Source organism: Alosa alosa, chromosome 11, assembly GCF_017589495.1.
Source record: "Alosa alosa isolate M-15738 ecotype Scorff River chromosome 11, AALO_Geno_1.1, whole genome shotgun sequence".
Lineage (NCBI taxonomy): Eukaryota > Metazoa > Chordata > Actinopteri > Clupeiformes > Clupeidae > Alosa > Alosa alosa.
Genome location: NC_063199.1, coordinates 22,428,540 through 22,446,039, shown reverse-complemented (window position 1 = coordinate 22,446,039; position 17,500 = coordinate 22,428,540). Strand labels below are relative to the sequence as shown.

The following is a 17,500-nucleotide window of genomic DNA, read 5'->3' as shown; positions in this document are numbered from 1 at the left end:
CCTGTCAATTATTTTTGTCCAATTCCAATGTTTTCATGGGAGCCATGTGTGGACATTATTATCTTTAAAAGTATCATTGTTAGTCTGCCCACACTTCTTAGGATGGAGGACAAACATATTGTCAATATGACTGGACCATTACAAGTTTGTATTGCTTGCCCAATGGTAAGGCCTTGATTGGGAACAAAGCTCTTTGTTGGTGAGAGATGGAGGCCTCAGGTTCCTCTCCTTCTCCTCCTCCTTCTCCTTCTCCTCCTTCTCCTCCTCCTTCTCCTTCACATTCTCCTCGTCCTCCTTCTCCTCCTCCTTCTCCTTTTCCTCCTCCTTCTCTTTCTCCTCCTCCTCTCCTCCTTCTCCTTCTCCTTCTCCTTCTCCTTTTCCTTCTCATTCTCCTCCTCCTTCTCCTTCTCCTCCTCCTTCTCCTCCTCCTTCTCCTTCTCCTTTTTCCTTCTCCTCCTCCTTCTCCTCCTCCTTCTCCTCCTCCTCCTTCTCCTTTTCCTCCTCCTTCTCTTCCTCCTCCTCCTCCTCTCCTCCTCCTTCTCCTTCTCCTCCTCCTTCTCCTCCTCCTTCTCATTCTCCTTCTTCTCCTCCTTCATCTACTCATTCTCCTCCTCCTTCTCCTCCTCCTTCTCCTCCTCCTTCACATTCTCCTTCTTCTCCTCCTTCTTCTCCTCCTTCATCTACTCATTCTCCTCCTTCTCCTTCTCCTTCACATTCTCCTCCTCCTCCTTCTCCTCCTCCTTCTCCTTTTCCTCCTCCTTCTTCTCCTCCTCCTTCTCCTCCTTCTCCTTCTCCTTCTCCTTTTCCTTCTCATTCTCCTCCTCCTTCTCCTTCTCCTCCTCCTCTTCTCCTCCTCCTTCACATTCTCCTTCTCCTCCTTCTCCTCCTCCTCCTCCTCCTCCTTATCCTTTCTTCCTCCTCCTTCTCTTTCTCCTCCTCCTCCTCTCCTCCTTCTCTCCTCCTCCTTCTCCTCCTCCTTCACATTCTCCTTCTTCTCCTCCTTCTTCTCCTCCTTCATCTACTCATCTCCTTCCTCCTCCTCCTCCTCCTCCTTCACATTCTCCTTCCTCCTCCTCTTCTTCTCCTCCTTCCATCTACTCATTCCTCCTTCCTCCTCCTTCCTCCTCCTTCTTCTCCTCCTCCTCCTCCTCCTCCTCCTTCTCCTTCTCCTTCACATTCTCCTTCTTCTCCTCCTTCTTCTTCCTCCTTCTCCTCCTTCTCCTCCTCCTTCACATTCTCCTCCTCCTCCTTCTCCTCCTCCTCCTTCTCCTCCTTCTCTTCTCCTCCTCTTCTCCTCCTTCTCCTCCTTCCTCCTTCTCCTTTTCCTTCTCATTCTCCTCCTTCTCCTTCTCCTCCTCCTTCTCCTCCTCCTCCTTCTCCTTCTCCTCCTTCTCCTCCTCCTCCTCCTTATCCTTTTCCTCCTCCTTCTCTTTCTTCTCCTCCTTCTCCTCCTCCTTCTCCTCCTCCTTCTCCTCCTCCTTCACATTCTCCTTCTTCTCCTCCTCCTTCTCCTCCTCTTCTCCTCCTTCATCTACTCATTCTCCTCCTTCTCCTCCTCCTTCTTCTCCTCCTTCTTCTCCTCCTTCATCTACTCATTCTCCTCCTTCTCCTCCTCCTTCTCCTTCTCCTCCTCTTCTCCTCCTTCTTCTCCTCCTTCTCCTCCTTCTCTTCTCCTCCTCCTCCTCCTCCTCCTCCTTCTCCTCCTTCTCCTTCTCCTCCTTCTCCTCCTCCTCCTCCTCTCCTCCTTCTCCTTCTCCTTCTCCTTCTCCTTCTCCTCCTCCTCCTCCTTATCCTTTTCCTCCTCCTTCTCTTTCTTCTCCTCCTTCTCCTCCTCCTTCTCCTCCTCCTCCTCCTTCACATTCTCCTTCTTCTCCTCCTTCTTCTCCTCCTTCATCTACTCATTCTCCTCCTTCTCCTCCTCCTTCTCCTCCTCCTTCACATTCTCCTTCTTCTCCTCCTTCTTCTCCTCCTTCATCTACTCATTCTCCTCCTTCTCCTCCTCCTTCTCCTCCTCCTCTTCTTCTCCTCCTCCTTCTCCTCCTCCTTCTCCTCCTTCTCCTTCTCCTTCACATTCTTCTCCTCCTCTTCTTCTCCTCCTTCATCTTCTCCTCCTTCTCCTTTACCTCCTCCTTCATCTTCACCTTCTCATGCATATTTATTTTATATTACAAAAGCAAGGTTTTTAGGGTGTTGTGTATGAGTCGTGTGTGTGTGTGTGTGTGTGCAGGGTGTGAAGTTCCCTTGGGAGAGTGCAACGTCCGGTAGAGAGGTGTGTCCAGAGGACATTTACGGGGAGCAGGAGATTCACATCAACGGAGATGTCATCCAGGCCTTCCAGCATTACTATTACCTCACACAGGTACACACATACACACACGCACTGGAACTCATACCTACACAAGACACACACTCACTGCCATGCTCTCTCACACACACACACACACACACACACACACACACACACACACACACACACACACACACACACACACACACACACAGTCCAGCGATCTGTCTCCCCTCCCTGAGATCTCTGCCTCTGCAGGACTTGGACATGTTCAAAGGGGGGCGTGGCAGTGAGGTGGTGTGGGGCGTGGCTGACTATTGGGTTTCCCGGGTAACCTGGAGCTCTGAGGACCAATCATATCACATCAAAGGTAGAGTGACATCCAGTGACATCCACTGCAGCGCCTCAGCATTCAATGCCAATTCTCATGATCACCGATTCTATCAATTACTAGATCACCATGAGACTGTTATATCCAAAAATCATTCAGGCTTTGCCATGGCGATGTGAGATGATATGGGTGTGTGTTGTGTGTGTTTCCAGGTGTAATGCCTCCAGACGAGTATTACTACAATGTGGATGACTCTGTCTTCACAAAACACGTAAGCTAGAACAGGTGTGTGTGTGTGTTGTGATAGTGTGTGTGGTATTGATGATGATGATATATTATTGTGTGTTAGTGTGTCTTATCTGCTCATGCTGTCGGCTTTCTGCTACTGCTGTAGTAACAGTCATCTCCTCCATTGTCAATCTTTACCACACACTCATGAACATACACACACACACACACACACACACACACACACATATGCACACACACACACACATGCGCGCACACACACACACACTCACACACACACATGCTGTCTTGACACACACACACCCGCATCCCCAGGATCTGCTCTTTTACAGCTGTGGGGGCCTCCCTCCTCTTGGCACCCGGCTCCTCAGATTGGCCCGGGGAGGGTGTGGAGCCGACTCAAGATCCTTTGACCGGATCACAATATCACCCAGGTTCCAGGGGCTACGTGGGGTGGCTAACACACACCGCACACACACACACACACACACACACACACACACACACACACACATACTCGCGTAGCAGCCAGGGGTCATCTAAATGGTGCACTGCACTTACTGTCCTTACTTGCTGTTCTGAGCCACTGTGATGTTTTAGAGGATGGGGCTCATGAGGGGAAGAGTTTTGTCTTTTTGTTTATGTATTTGTATAATGACTACAGTAGTTTGTTGGCACAGTGGGTTCTTATTCCTCCCTCATTATCCCCATTTGTGAGGAATGACAATAAAGTATCTATCTATGTCTCACTCACTCATTCACTCATTTGAACCAGAGCTACAATATTACCCAGAGTTCAGTGGCTTCAAGGTAACACTTACATCCAACTGCCCCTAATAGAATAAGTAACCCAGCACCGTGCTGCATTCAGGGAACTCATAATTATAATGTACTGAGTACTGAGCCGTGGTCACCAGGTCAGACACTGGTCAAGGGTGGTGACCTTTTGTTGACCTATCGCTGACCTCTACGACAGGTGGTGTGGTGAAGCAGGCAGACGTGGTGTTGCTAGGATACCCACTGGGTCTTCCCATGAGTTCCCAGGTCAGACGGAATGATCTGGAAGCGTACGAACCCGTCACTGATCCACGCGGCCCTGCTATGACCTGGGTGAGCTTTGTGTGTGTGTGTGTGTGTGCACTAGTGATATTACAGTATGAGGATACATATGCTTCTCTTTGCAGCAACATGCTGTGTGTGTGTCCATTTATATTTACATTTGTGTGTATGTCTCTCTGTGTGTATTTATGTGACCCTGTGTGTGTGTGTGTGTGTGTGCGTGTGTGTGTGTGTGTGTGTAGGGCATGTTTGCGGTTGCATGGATGGAGTTAGGAGAGACAGAGAGAGCACAGAAGCTCCTGGAGAAATGCTACAAAAACATCCAGGGACCTTTTCAGGTACACACACACACGCACACACTCACACACATGCACACATTTCATACAAAACACACACAAGCACACACGCACTATCCATATAAAACACACACAATATTAGTCTGTCTCTCTCTCTTCCTCTGTCTCTCTCTCTCTCTGTGTGTCTCTCTCTCTCTCTCTCTCTCTCTGTTCAGGTGTGGAGTGAGTCGTCTGATGGATCAGGGGCTGTGAACTTTCTCACAGGGATGGGAGGCTTCCTGCAGGCCGTGCTGTTCGGCTACACCGGCTTCAGGTCACACACACACACACACACACATACTCCTGCATGCGTACACATACACACTGGCAGAGTCAGATATACACATCCTCAGACATATATTATTAATATGATGTAACCCCATGTTGCTGTATGCATGCCGACAGTTTGTTCATGCAAATGTAACTGAAGTGCATTTTACTATGAAACAGATGAGCTGTGGTCAAGACCACGATTGCCAAGTCCAAGACAAGTCCAAGACCAGAACTAGTTGAGCAAATCAAGACCAGGAGTAGTTGAGACCAAGTCAAGACCAAGTCAAAATCGTTCAAGTCCAAGACCAGGACTAGTTGAGACCAAGTCAAGACCAAGTCAAAATCGTTCAAGTCCAAGACCAGGAGTAGTTGAGACCAAGTCAAGACCAAGTCAAAATTGTTCAAGTCCAAGACAAGGCCTAATTGAGACCTAGTCAAGACCAAGTCAAAATCGCTCAAGTCCAAGACCAGGACTAGTTGAGACCAAGTTAAGACTGAGTCAGAATCGATCAAGTCCAAGACCGGGACTAGTTGAGACCAAGTCAAGACTGAGTCAAAATCGTTCAAGTCTACAGTAAGACCAGGAATAGTTAAGACCAAGTCAAGACCAGGAATAGTTGAGACCAAGTCAAGACCAGGACTAGTTGAGGCCAAGTCAAGACTGGACTTGAGTACTACAACCCTGCTGCAAGGTAATAACGTTCAGGATCTCAGCTGCTGTAGGCACTCAGTGGAATGAGTCTGATCTAGATAACATTACAAAACTGTGCTGTTATAACAAATAACTTCAATTAGAATGCTTTTCAGCCAATTAGATTCAGTGGGCAGAACTAGGCATTGTATAATTTCACCTGATTGGTTGGATTGAATGAGTGGCATGTGGGGCATCCTGTAGGGTCCAGAAGGACTGCCTGTCCTTCTCTCCTGTCCTGACTGGGGCCGTTGCAGAGCTGAGCGTGACCGGGGTCAGTTACCTAGGCAACAAGCTCAACTGGCTGGTGAAGGGGGAGGAAGTGAGCGTGAAGCTGTGGGAAAAACCAGAGCATGCTGGGAAGGCCTGCGCCCTGGAGGTGGTGCTCAAAGCCTCAGGGACTAGGATTCCCCTCACACCAGGTACACACACTCACACACACACACACACACACACTCACACACTACACACACACGCTAGGGGTTTCACCAACTAGTCGACTAAGTTTCTAATTATTTGATGAACACTTTCTCAGGCCAAACAGTGACCTTCCCTCGAGAGGCGGGAGAACTGAGGAGGCAGGATTCAGGACAATCCTGTTGGCCTATTTAACTATGCCGATGTCAGTCACTCATCAGAGGGACCCAGGACCCACCGGCTGTGTCACCTCACCTCACCCAATCTTCAGTCTTCAGTTTATACCTACAAGATGATTTAGTCAGATTTACCACAGAAACACCTTGGCCTTAGAATGTGAGCACTTTAGCTTCCAGGCTAACATGCATACACACACACACACTTGCACTTATTCAGGAAGCACTGTCTGAATCTATGCTGTTTAAAACCAGGGAATCACGCACACACACAGACATGCGTGTGCGCGCGCGCACACACACACACACCAGGGATGTGATACATTAAAATGTAAAGAGGAAAAACATTCTCAGTGCATATCATTAATTAAATAATAAATTAAATAGCCAATGAGTCCACACAAGATGCGGTGATGATTTGCTAATGGTCATTCTGAACTGTTTGGGCGTCTGTAATCATGTTGTACTCTTTATAATGTCTGTCTATGTGGGTACCTGTAATCGTTTCACACTCATCAGGCCAGAGCACCACTGGATGTGATATGTTAATGTCAGTCTGTGAGTGTCTGTAATTGTTAATATGTTAATGGTCAGTCTATGGGTGTCTGTAATCGTTAATATGTTAATGGTCAGTCTATGGGTGTCTGTAATCGTTGATATGTTAATAGATGTCAATGGTCAGTTTGTGTGGGTGTCTGTAATCGTTTGGTACTCATCATCTCACTGGACATGATCAGTGGGGTATACTACGAAGCACGTCAGACATATCTAGGCTATGTAGACATATCAAGGCTTCACAAAGCCTTGACTCGGGTATATGTTAAGTGATACGATAGCAGTTATGTGATATATTTGTCAAACTAGGCTTTCAGCTCAGATCTGTGCGTGTTCTCGGTGTTGGGATGACGTTGGCCAATCGTGAAACGTGGAGATGCACTTAAGACTATATTAAAAAACAATTACTTCCGCATTTATGAGCGATAGTGTAATCTACACTGCGGTCGTTTTTAGTGTCAAGCCTACATCAAATAATCGATTGTCAGATGTATGGTATGCACGTCCATAGTGGCATATTTGCACGCACAACACTATTAAAGCGCATTCGAGATCCAAAATGTTTGTAGAAGCAGAGCTCCACCTGTAAGATATATGACAGAATCCCACACGTGAGAGAACTTCGTTTTTCAAGACAACCGATTGGTCAGTGGGCGGTAGATTACACGATTTGAGCTATAACTTAGCACATAACCTCCTCCCGACCAGCTTTAGTTGCGAGCATAAGATACCATGGTCATATAGCGACGCTAAAACAGATTCACTTTCATGTCACAGCATACCCTGGCTTTGAGTGCAACATACCTCGCTAACCCACTAATCGAGATTCGTAGTATACCCCACAGGTCAGTGCGGTGTTGGTGTCTGTAATCATTTGGTACGCATCATCTCACTGGATATGATCAGGCCTGATCTCCACTGGTGCCTTTACATGACTAGCTCCCCGGTACCATGAGGCACTCTGTAACCAGGCCCAATAAACACAACAAACCAGACACTGCATGTGTGTGTGTGTATGTGTTTTGATGTGTGTATGTGTGTGGGACATGTGTTGTGATGTGTGTGTGTTTTGATGTGGCATGTGTGTTTTTTTATGTGGCATGTGTGTTTTTTTATGTGTGACATGGGTTTTGATGTGAATATATGTCACGTGTGTGTTTTGATATGTGATATCATCTATGGTTTGCACAGATCTGTCTTGTGTTTCTAGTATTCATTATACAAGTGGAAATAATGACTCAAAACTCAAAACAGAACATAGAGCATAGAGAACAACACATCCACAAACATCTTTCTTTATCTAATACAGATAACCCATACATAATGAATCTCCGCTGTACATAGCCCAAAGCTCAAGAGTATTTACAACTGTACATATACATACACTTGTGCCACATGTATCCCTTACACACACACACACACACACACACTTGTGTCAGGGGCCACATATCAATATTACGCATCTCATCACACATTAAAGCTTTAATACGTCAGCCATCAACCCAATGCTTAGTGCGCTACCTTGTTACTAGTAAGTAGTCTACTTCTCTACATTTTCTTATCATTTTATTTCTAGACTGAAGGGTGCAAAGTATGCTACAAAGTATGCACTTAGGTGGCCCACAGTCAGTGTAGTGTACTACAAAGTATGCACTTAGGTGGTCCACAGTCAGTGTAGTGTACTACAAAGTATGCACTTAGGTGGCCCACAGTCAGTGTAGTGTGCTACAAAGTCTTCACTGCTGTGGGCCACAGATAATGGCTATAAGGTCTCTTACATGGCCTCTTAATGAGTATTGCTGGGTGTGAGAGTAAAGTGGCTATCTTCCTCATGAGAGAGCTCTAGTCTGTGCGGCACTAGTTACATCTTAATCTCCAAAAGCAGCTGACTAGAGGGTCTCTTGGAATCTTAATGAATATTACTGGGTGAGGTAGAGCTTGTGATGCTAGTTACATCTTAAATCTCTACACTGTGCAGCTGAGAGCTCTACTCTGTGCAGCTGAGATGCTCTACTCCGTGCAGCCGAGATGCTATACTCCGTGCAGCCGAGATGCTATACTCCGTGCAGCAGAGATGCTCTACGCTGTGCAGCCTAGATGCTCTACGCTGTGCAGCAGAGATGCTCTATGCTGTGCTGCTTAGAGCGCTACTCTGAGAGGCACTATTTCCATAAAAATAGCATCTCAAAAAGCAGCTGACTCCAACTCTGTACACGCCTCTCCAACTCTGGACTCGCCCTTCGGCCTGATGTGCAACTAAAGTCAACACTCTTGTCATCGCAAATCTTATGGACAAAGTGCTATGAAGGCTCAATGGCTTATATTTTAGATTTTAGTCTTCATTCTCAGTCAGTGCCTCGCTATTGTGCCTGTACATATGGTGTAGTCACTATCTATGTAAATCCATCCTTAGAGACTTGAAGCTCATTTGAAATTGAAGCAGCTGTGGTATGCCTCATGAGGTGTGTTTCGTGAAGTGTGTCTAATGGGGTATGTCTCATGAGGTGTGTCTCGTGAAGTGTGTCTCATGGGGTATGTCTCGTGAAGTGTGTCTCGTGGGGTGTGTCTCATGAGGTGTGTCTCGTGAGGTGTGTGTCATGGGGTGTGTTTTGTGAGGTGTGTCTCGTGAAGTGTGTCTCATGGGGTATGTCTCGTGAAGTGTGTCTCGTGGGGTGTGTCTCATGAGGTGTGTCTCGTGAGGTGTGTGTCATGGGGTGTGTCATGGGGTGTGTTTCGTGAGGTGTGTCTCGTGAGGTGTGTCTCGTGAAGTGTGTCTCATGGGGTATGTCTCATGAGGTGTGTCTCGTGAAGTGTGTCTCATGGGGTATGTCTCGTGAAGTGTGTCTCGTGGGGTGTGTCTCATGAGGTGTGTCTCGTGAGGTGTGTGTCATGGGGTGTTTCGTGAGGTGTGTCTCGTGAAGTGTGTCTAATGGGGTATGTCTCATGAGGTGTGTCTCGTGAAGTGTGTCTCATGGGGTATGTCTCGTGAAGTGTGTCTCGTGGGGTGTGTCTCATGAGGTGTGTCTCGTGAGGTGTGTGTCATGGGGTGTGTTTCGTGGGGTGTGTTTCGTGAGCTGTGTCTCATGGGGTATGTCTCGTGAGGTGTGTCTCGTGGAGTGTGTCTCCTGGGGTATGTCTCGTGAGGTGTGTCTCGTGAAGTGTGTCTCATGGGGTGTGTCTCGTGAGGTGTGTGTCATGGGGTGTGTCTCGTGGGGTGTGTCTCGTGAAGTGTGTCTCGTGGGGTGTGTCTCGTGAGATGTGCAGTGGTCAAGGCTACAGGTGATTTTTTTTCCTCCTTCTCCTTCTTCTTGTCGTTCTTCTGTTCAAAGAGCGCTCGGATGTCCAGCATGGCCTGGCGGATGTTCTGGCCAAACCGGTAGGAGTCCTACAGGGACAGAGAACGACACTACTACTCAGTCTGTGTGTGTATATGTGTGTGTGTGTGAGAGAGAGAGCGAGAGAGAGTGTGCGTGAGGTCAGTGAGAGTATGTGTGAGTGTGTGTATATGTGAGTGTGTGTGTGTATGTGAGAAAGAGTGAATGTGTATGTCTGTGTGTGAGAGAGGGAGTGTGTGTGTGTGAGAGAGAGAGTGTATGTGAGAAAGAGTGTGTGTGTGTGTCTTCTCACCGTCTCTGGGCTGGAGAATTTGCTGGAGATGTGGAATGTGATGAGATTTTCCCCAATGATAATATAAGATACACCATAACCATCATCCGCTACCTGGAAAAACAATAATGTGTTTTCAATCTGTGTGTGTGTATCTGTGAAAACAAACTGTGTGTGTTTGTGTGTGTGTGCAGTGGTGTGACTCACTGGGCCGAAGCCCCCTCCCAGGCCCACGTATTTGGGGTGCTTCTGCAGGTCCACCAGGTTGATCTGCTGCTGGGGGGTCTGGCTGGTGGAGAGGCGCCAGGGCTCCGACAGCACCTACAGAGACACACGGAGGGTGTGTATGTGTGTGTGTGAGCGAGAGAAGAAAACAAAGCACCAGTGGAGGTATGAGGTGTGTTCAGGCATGTGAACTCAGATAGTTTTGTGGAATTCAAGAGACCTCAACACACATCCTTCAAGGAAATAGCTGGGAGTGTGTGTGTGTGTGTGTGTGGTTAATGAAGCGTGCTTTTGTTGTTTTTATTTGCATTATTTTAAAACAGCCTAATACCAGACGTGGCCTTGGATCTGGGGAGTTACGTAATGGGTGGGGGGGCTTCAGACCCATGGAGATACTAGGACTTGAGACAGAGAGCTTTCGACCTTTGTAAGAAGGCTTGCTGACTTATGACTAAGTGACTGGGAGATATTTTATGGCAGCAGTGGAGAGCTTTTTCTGGCATCACAGCTTCCTCTGTGACATGTGCTACAGTGGAACACAACTATTCATGGCCTGGTGCTGTCATAACTTCCAACTAGGGCATCTAGTTCCAAGTCTGTTCAAAGGTGTGTGTGTGCATGGTGTGTGTGTGTGTGTTTGTGTGGGTGTGTGTATGTGTGTGTGTGTGTGTGTGTGTGTGTGTGTGTGTGTGCGTGTGTTTGTGTTTGTGTTTGTGTGTGTGTGTGTGTGTGTGTGTGTTTATGTGTGTGTACATGTACAGTATGTGTGTATGTGCATGTGTGTCCTACCTGCTTGAGGAAAGGTGAGTCGATGCCCAGCAGCTTAGAGACGATGTAGAGGCAGAAGAGGTGCCGGTCGATGCCCCCACCGGTCATTGCCAACCGGTACATGTGCTGGTGCTTTTCCGACGCTTTCCGGAACAGAGCCAAACGCTCCTCCTTCTACACAGACACACACACATACCAAAACAACAGTTAAGAACACACACACACACACAGACACATACCAAAACAACAATTAAGAACACACACACATACCAAAACAACAATTCATAACACACACATACCAAAACAACAATTAAGAACACACACACACACATATACCCAATCAACATTTAACAACACACATATCAAAACAACAGTTAAGAACACACACACACACTCATATACATGATGTATGTTACTCACGCACAGATAAACATACATACTCACATGCTCTCTCTCTCTCTTTCTCTCTCTCTCTCTCTCTCAGACACACACATACAGACACACACACACACACACACACACACAGAGGCAGGCTGATGTCATGACCACCAGCAGAACCTTTATGTGAGGACGACCCTAAACAGCTATTCTCCAACAGATTAACATCCAGCTTGACTCAACTTCACTGACCCCAACTAGATCGGCACGTAACTTGGCCGTTGTAATTGATGACCGACTTAACTTCTCTGAGCATGTAGCTTCTATTGCAAAATCATGTCGGTTTATGCTTTACAACATTAGGAAGATTAGACCTTATCTGACACAAGATTCCACACAACTTCTTGTTCAGACTATGGTCATCTCTAAACTGGACTATTGTAATTCACTATTAGCTGGCTTACCCGCTTGTGTAATAAGATCATTACAGCTGATTCAGAATGCTGGAGCATGCCTGGTCTTCAATCAGCCAAAGAGGACACATGGAACTCCTCTCCTAGTTACTCTCCATTGGCTCCCACTGCGGTCTTCTGATAAGCATCTGTTACGTCGACCAGTCATAAAATCTAGGTCTAATTCAAGACTCAGTGCTCTCCGTTCCTGTGGTAGTTTTGGGTTGTTTAAGAGGGGTCTAAAGACATTCCTGTTCAACATGCACTTAGTTGTTTAAGCGCTTCTTATGTGTTATGGTTTGTATAATATTGTTTTATTTTCATTAGGCTGTTGATTAATTTAACATTATTGTTTATTATTATCTCCTTAATGTAGTCTTACCATGTCATTGTTTTTATATTATTGATTGAATGGACATTATTGTTTTATTATTGCCTTTCCCCTCATTTTCATTGCTTATTTTATTAGGCTATTGATTGAATTAATATTGTTGTTTATTATTACTATTCTCCTTATTATAGTTTGACCAACATTCTAATCTGTTCCCTGTTCAATTTTAAATATTATGTTGTTTTGCATTTGTGTGTCGCTTTGGACAAAGGCGTCTGCCAAATCCATAACCATAACCGTAACAAATACAGCATGTCCCAGGCGCCCAAAACAAACATGATGAAATCAGACAGATGCTGTCAAAGTCTTCATCCCAGTCCCCATAACTGGAGCTGCATGTGTGTGTGTGTGTCTTCATCCCAGTCCACTTAATTGGAGCTGCCCGTGCTGCGCGGGTTTGTTTGTGTTCATGTCTCTCATGTGACTTTAGAACAGAATGGGTGGCCATCTGGTGGCTCCTCATGGCTCTGCAGTTCATAACTCATAACTCGTGCATGTCTCCTGTGTGTGTGTGTTGTGTGTGTGCTGTCTGTGTTCAGCCTGTCAATAGTCTCTCAACAATAAGTCAACAGAAGATGGCATTTGGTGTTGCTATCTTGCTAGGCCGTCCGAAACCAAGTTCATAGCTGCCACCTTGATGCCTGCTACAGCAAGTGACTCGTTAGACAGTTAAAGGCAGTGAGGCAGCTAACTGGCAGGTGGCCTCTGTTTTGGTCAGACCCTGAGTGTGTGTGTGTGTGTGTGATGATAAGAGTGATGTTTGGGTTCGTGTTGTGCATTACCTTTTTCTTTGGAGTTCTCAATGGCTTTGACAAAGGCTGTGAGTGTGTGTGTGTGTGTGTGTACCTTTTCCTTGAGGTTCTCCATGGCTTTGACAAAGGCTGTGGACTCAGAGGTGCAGGAGCGAACCGTTTCTGTCCTACCCTCACGGAACATCCGTGTCATGGACGACTCGTAGGTCAGACAGAATTCGCCCTTATCCTACATCACGCACGCGCGCACACACACACACACACACACACACACACACACACACACACACGATGATCACGCTCCAAAAGCTTACTTCAATGTGTGATAGATCCACAACTGTACACTCACACAGAGTATGGCACTGAACTACTAAAGACTTAAGCAAATGAAACATCTTACTTATTTTCTTTGCAAGATCAACAGTGTAATAGACTAATAATAACACTAAAATAACATAGTTAACTAAAGGAGAAACCGGAAGCGATTACCCTGAATAATACAGAGCATGGATGTGTACCAGATTGATGTGATTATGTGAGGACAATGGAGTATGTACTGCAAGTATGTACTGCGAGTACTGCACTCTCAGTAGGGTCCTACTGTGATATGTTTACCCTGTAGGGTACTAATGTGATGTCCTTACTCTGTAGGGTACTAATGTGATGTCCTTACTCTGTAGGGTACTAATGTGATGTCCTTAATCTGTAGTGCGCTAACTGCAGTGCACACTCTGTAGGGTACTAATGTGATGTCCTTACTCTGTAGGGTACTAGCTGCAGAGAACACACTGTAGGGTACTAATGTGATGTCCTTACTCTGTAGGGTACTAATGTGATGTCCTTACTCTGTAGGGTACTAATGTGATGCCCTTAATCTGTAGGGTACTAATGTAATGCCCTTAATCTGTAGTGCGCTAGCAAAAGTGCACACTCTGTAGAGTACTAATGCGATGTCCTTACTCTGTAGTGTGCAAGCAGCAGTGCATACATAGTAGGGTGCTAATGTGATGGATATACCCTGTAGTGCGCTAGTTGCAGAGCCATCTGGATAAAGGCATCAGGACTGGTCCTGCACGTCTTGATCAGGCCTTTGCCAAACTCATCAAACACGTAGCCATGGAAGTCCACGTCATCAGCGATCTCCTTCGCCAGGAGGTATGAGCCCTCAATGATCTCCTGACACTAGATGAATAGAGACCGGGAACATTAGTCCAGTCATTTTATGAAAAAAGGTTGAACAAATTGCAACAGAAGCAAACTTAACTGATTTTGTATCCTCAATATGTCCTGAGTAAGGGAAAAAAAGCCCCGAAGAATCCCAATAGGGGAAAGTTTAGAAAAAGACCTAAATATACCCTATTCATGCGCCTATTCAGTATTTTTCTCACGCAAATAGGGGAAAAAATTAACCTTCACATATCACCATGAAAACTACTGAGTTGATTACTTACATCAAGACAAACAAAACGTTTTTTGAAAATGTTTGTTAACATGGGCAAACAGGGCATAATGTAATTACGTATAGCTAATTTGTATAAATACCACAACAAAGCTAATAGTCCAGGCAAAGGTCTGACCCAAAACTAATTGCAACAGAATTTATTTTCACGTTTTTATTTCAATTGGTGATCTAGACACCATAGTAAAAGACCATGAAAATCCAGTTAGTGGAAATATGTTAAAATGAGGGTTGTTTTATGCATTATTCTTCAGCAAATACTGACAAAACTGTAATTAGAATGTTGTAGAATACACATTCTAAAGAATATCTGACCCCATTTAACTTAACATGGAATTTTAGAATCTTGCATTGTTGAGGAACATTCTTTTATTTTCAAAGAGTGAATTTCTTTGGCTTATTTCAGACTGGTTTGTTGCAAAATTGGAGTCTATTTTTAAATGTTGGCCCTTTGAATCAATGGAAATGGTTGTTGACTTTAAATAGAGCCAGTGTGTTTTTGCATGTAAGTGTTCCACAATGTTCAATCTGTACAAACACATAGTTAAGCATTATTCAGCCTAGGAAAGTGGTTTTGGTGTTTAATCTGATTTAGAGGTCACTGAAACATACAGTATATCACACTAAAGTATCAGTCCATTATTTTCCAAGACTTATAGTAATTGACCTCTTGCCCAGCGGTTGACTGTCCAATCAGAGGGGCCTGTATGATGCCCCTTTACTTTGCACAATTTTGTCTAAAACAATAATCAGACAGCACAGTATGTTTATGTTAGTGAATGCAGGAAAATTGTGAAGGCAAAGTTGAAGATGGACATGATAATGTCCAAATTCGACAGAAGGGTGCAGATGAGATAACTGCAGTTAGCCTCCATAAAAGTGACTCTATTGTTGTGACATCTGGCAAAAAGGTACATGCTATACTAATAAATATAGTTTAAGATTAATAATTAACAATGCATGCCTATGCATGGGTCATGGTTTTACCAAAGTCATAGAACAGTCAAAACTATACATATTCTAAAAGCATATGCACTGCACATGAAATATAGCATTAATCAACTTATGTCCCATCTTCCTCCATACCATGCATAACACATACTCCTCTATTCTGTATAGGTGAATCAAGTGAACAGCTGAAACATTTTGGCCTGCACTATTAAGGAAAACAAATTAAACACCCTAAACTATATATTTTCTGAAAGCATGTACCCTCTAGAGGAGATATAATACCAGTTAAGACATGTATTATCTTCCTCCATGCCTTGGACAATTTGTTTGTCAAATGTTGCAATTAGTTTTGGGTCACCATACATTAGCTATACATAATTACATTATGCCCTGTTTGCCCATGTAAACAAACAATTTAAAAACAATCAAAAAACGTATAATACATTTTTTGTTTGTATTAATGTAAGTAATCGACTCAGTAGTTTTCATGGTGATATGTGAAGGTTAATTTTTTTCCCCATTTTATGGAGAAAAAATACTGTAGGCTTATGAATAGGGTATATTTAGGTCTTTTTCTAAACTTTCCCCTATTGGGATTCTTCGGGGCTTTTTTTCCCTTACTCAGGACATATTGAGGATACAAAATCAGTTAAGTTTTCTTCTGTTGCAATTTGTTCAACGTTGACCCATATTTTGGCTTAAAATGACTGGACTACATGGTAAATATGTAAATAAACAAATGTCAGTTGTACACATTCACTCACTGAGGCCAGGAACCACATTCCAGCCTCTAAATGGGTGTGTATGAGAGTGAGTGTGTATGAGAATGTAATGAGTGCGTATGAGAATGTAATGAGTGTGTATGAGAATGTTATGAGGGGCCGTCTAGGCCTTACGTCATACTTGGTCTTACACACACTATCATAATCTTGCACATACACCACTATACTCATACACACTCACTATTATAGTCATTTTACATGTATGTATGAGAGGGTATAGTCGTGTATGTGAGAGAGTATAGTAGTGTATGTGAAGGAGTATAGTAGTGAATGTGAGAGAGTATAGTAGTGTATGTGAGAGAGTAAAGAGTATAGTAGTGTATGTGAGAGAGTATAGTAGTGTATGTGAGAGAGTTTAGTAGTACATGTGAGAGAATATAGTAGTGTATGTGAGAGACTATAGTAGTGTATGTGAGAGACTATAGTAGTGTATGTGAGAGAGTATAGTTGTAAATGTGAGGGACTATAGTAGTGTATGTGAGAGAGTATAGTAGTGTATGTGAGAGAGTTTGGTAGTGTATGTGAGAGAGTATAGTAGTGTATGTGAGAGAGAGTATAGTAGTGTATGCGAGAGAGTATACTAGTGTATGCAAGAGAGTATAGTAGTGTATGCGAGAGAGTTTAGTAGTGTATGCGAGAGAGTATAATAGTGTATGTGAGAGAGTTTAGTAGTGTATGCGAGAAGGTATAGTAGTGAATGCAAGAGAGTATAGTAGTGAATGTGAGAGAGTATAGTGGTGTATGAGAAAGAGTATAGTAGTATATGTGAGAGAGTATAGTGGTGTATGTGAGAGAGTATAGTGGTGTGTGTGAGAGAGTTTTCATGAAACGGAAGGAGTTTGATTTCTCAGTTCCTGATTGGTTTGTCAATGTCACTTCTCTCTAGCTAGCCAATTAAAATCAAGGAAGGGGCGGGACCTACACTGTCAACAATGTTCGTGTAGACCTAGTGGTGGAGGAAAAAATCAGCCTGTACTCAGTACATTATAATTATGAGTTCTCTGAATGCAACACGGTGCTGTTACTTATTCTAATTAGCAGCTAGAATGTAATGAGTGTGTATGAGAATGTAATGAGTGCGTAAGAGAATGTAATGAGTGTGAATGAGTTGCCATGCACTTACTGCCACTGGAATGTCCCACTGGAGTTTGGTGGGCGGGGCCAGACCCTTACTGACGTCCCCCTTGCAGTGGCCCTCCTCTGTGTAGCCCAGCTGGAAGCAGTCAGTGGCCAACACGTACTGCAGAGAAAGACAAAACTGTTAACACACACACACACACACACACACAGGCATGCACACATGCACACACACACACACACACACACACACACACACACACACACACAGAGTAAAGTTGTTTCA

At 44.6% G+C, this 17,500-nt stretch overlaps 2 protein-coding genes across 2 annotated transcripts in view; one reads left to right on the top strand and one right to left on the bottom strand.

Moving 5' to 3' along the window:
- Positions 1-6,665, top strand: part of pgghg (protein-glucosylgalactosylhydroxylysine glucosidase) — a 9,858-nt gene extending 3,193 nt beyond the window's left edge. Inside the window, exons 6-13 of the mRNA XM_048256125.1 lie at positions 2,228-2,359; positions 2,546-2,657; positions 2,831-2,889; positions 3,816-3,977; positions 4,169-4,264; positions 4,438-4,535; positions 5,430-5,647; positions 5,761-6,665. Of these exons, the coding sequence (XP_048112082.1) occupies positions 2,228-2,359; positions 2,546-2,657; positions 2,831-2,889; positions 3,816-3,977; positions 4,169-4,264; positions 4,438-4,535; positions 5,430-5,647; positions 5,761-5,837 (954 nt within the window). The 3' untranslated portion in view covers positions 5,838-6,665. The remainder of the gene's footprint in view (positions 1-2,227; positions 2,360-2,545; positions 2,658-2,830; positions 2,890-3,815; positions 3,978-4,168; positions 4,265-4,437; positions 4,536-5,429; positions 5,648-5,760) is intronic.
- Positions 6,666-7,652: 987 nt separating this feature from the next.
- cpt1b (carnitine palmitoyltransferase 1B (muscle)) overlaps positions 7,653-17,500 on the bottom strand; it is a 19,117-nt gene continuing 9,269 nt past the window's right edge. The window contains exons 13-19 of the mRNA XM_048256379.1: positions 17,261-17,377; positions 13,963-14,127; positions 13,040-13,174; positions 10,994-11,146; positions 10,187-10,300; positions 10,001-10,093; positions 7,653-9,758 (exon numbers count right to left, since the gene is read on the bottom strand). Coding sequence (XP_048112336.1) covers positions 9,567-9,758; positions 10,001-10,093; positions 10,187-10,300; positions 10,994-11,146; positions 13,040-13,174; positions 13,963-14,127; positions 17,261-17,377 — 969 coding nt within the window. The 3' untranslated portion in view covers positions 7,653-9,566. The remainder of the gene's footprint in view (positions 9,759-10,000; positions 10,094-10,186; positions 10,301-10,993; positions 11,147-13,039; positions 13,175-13,962; positions 14,128-17,260; positions 17,378-17,500) is intronic.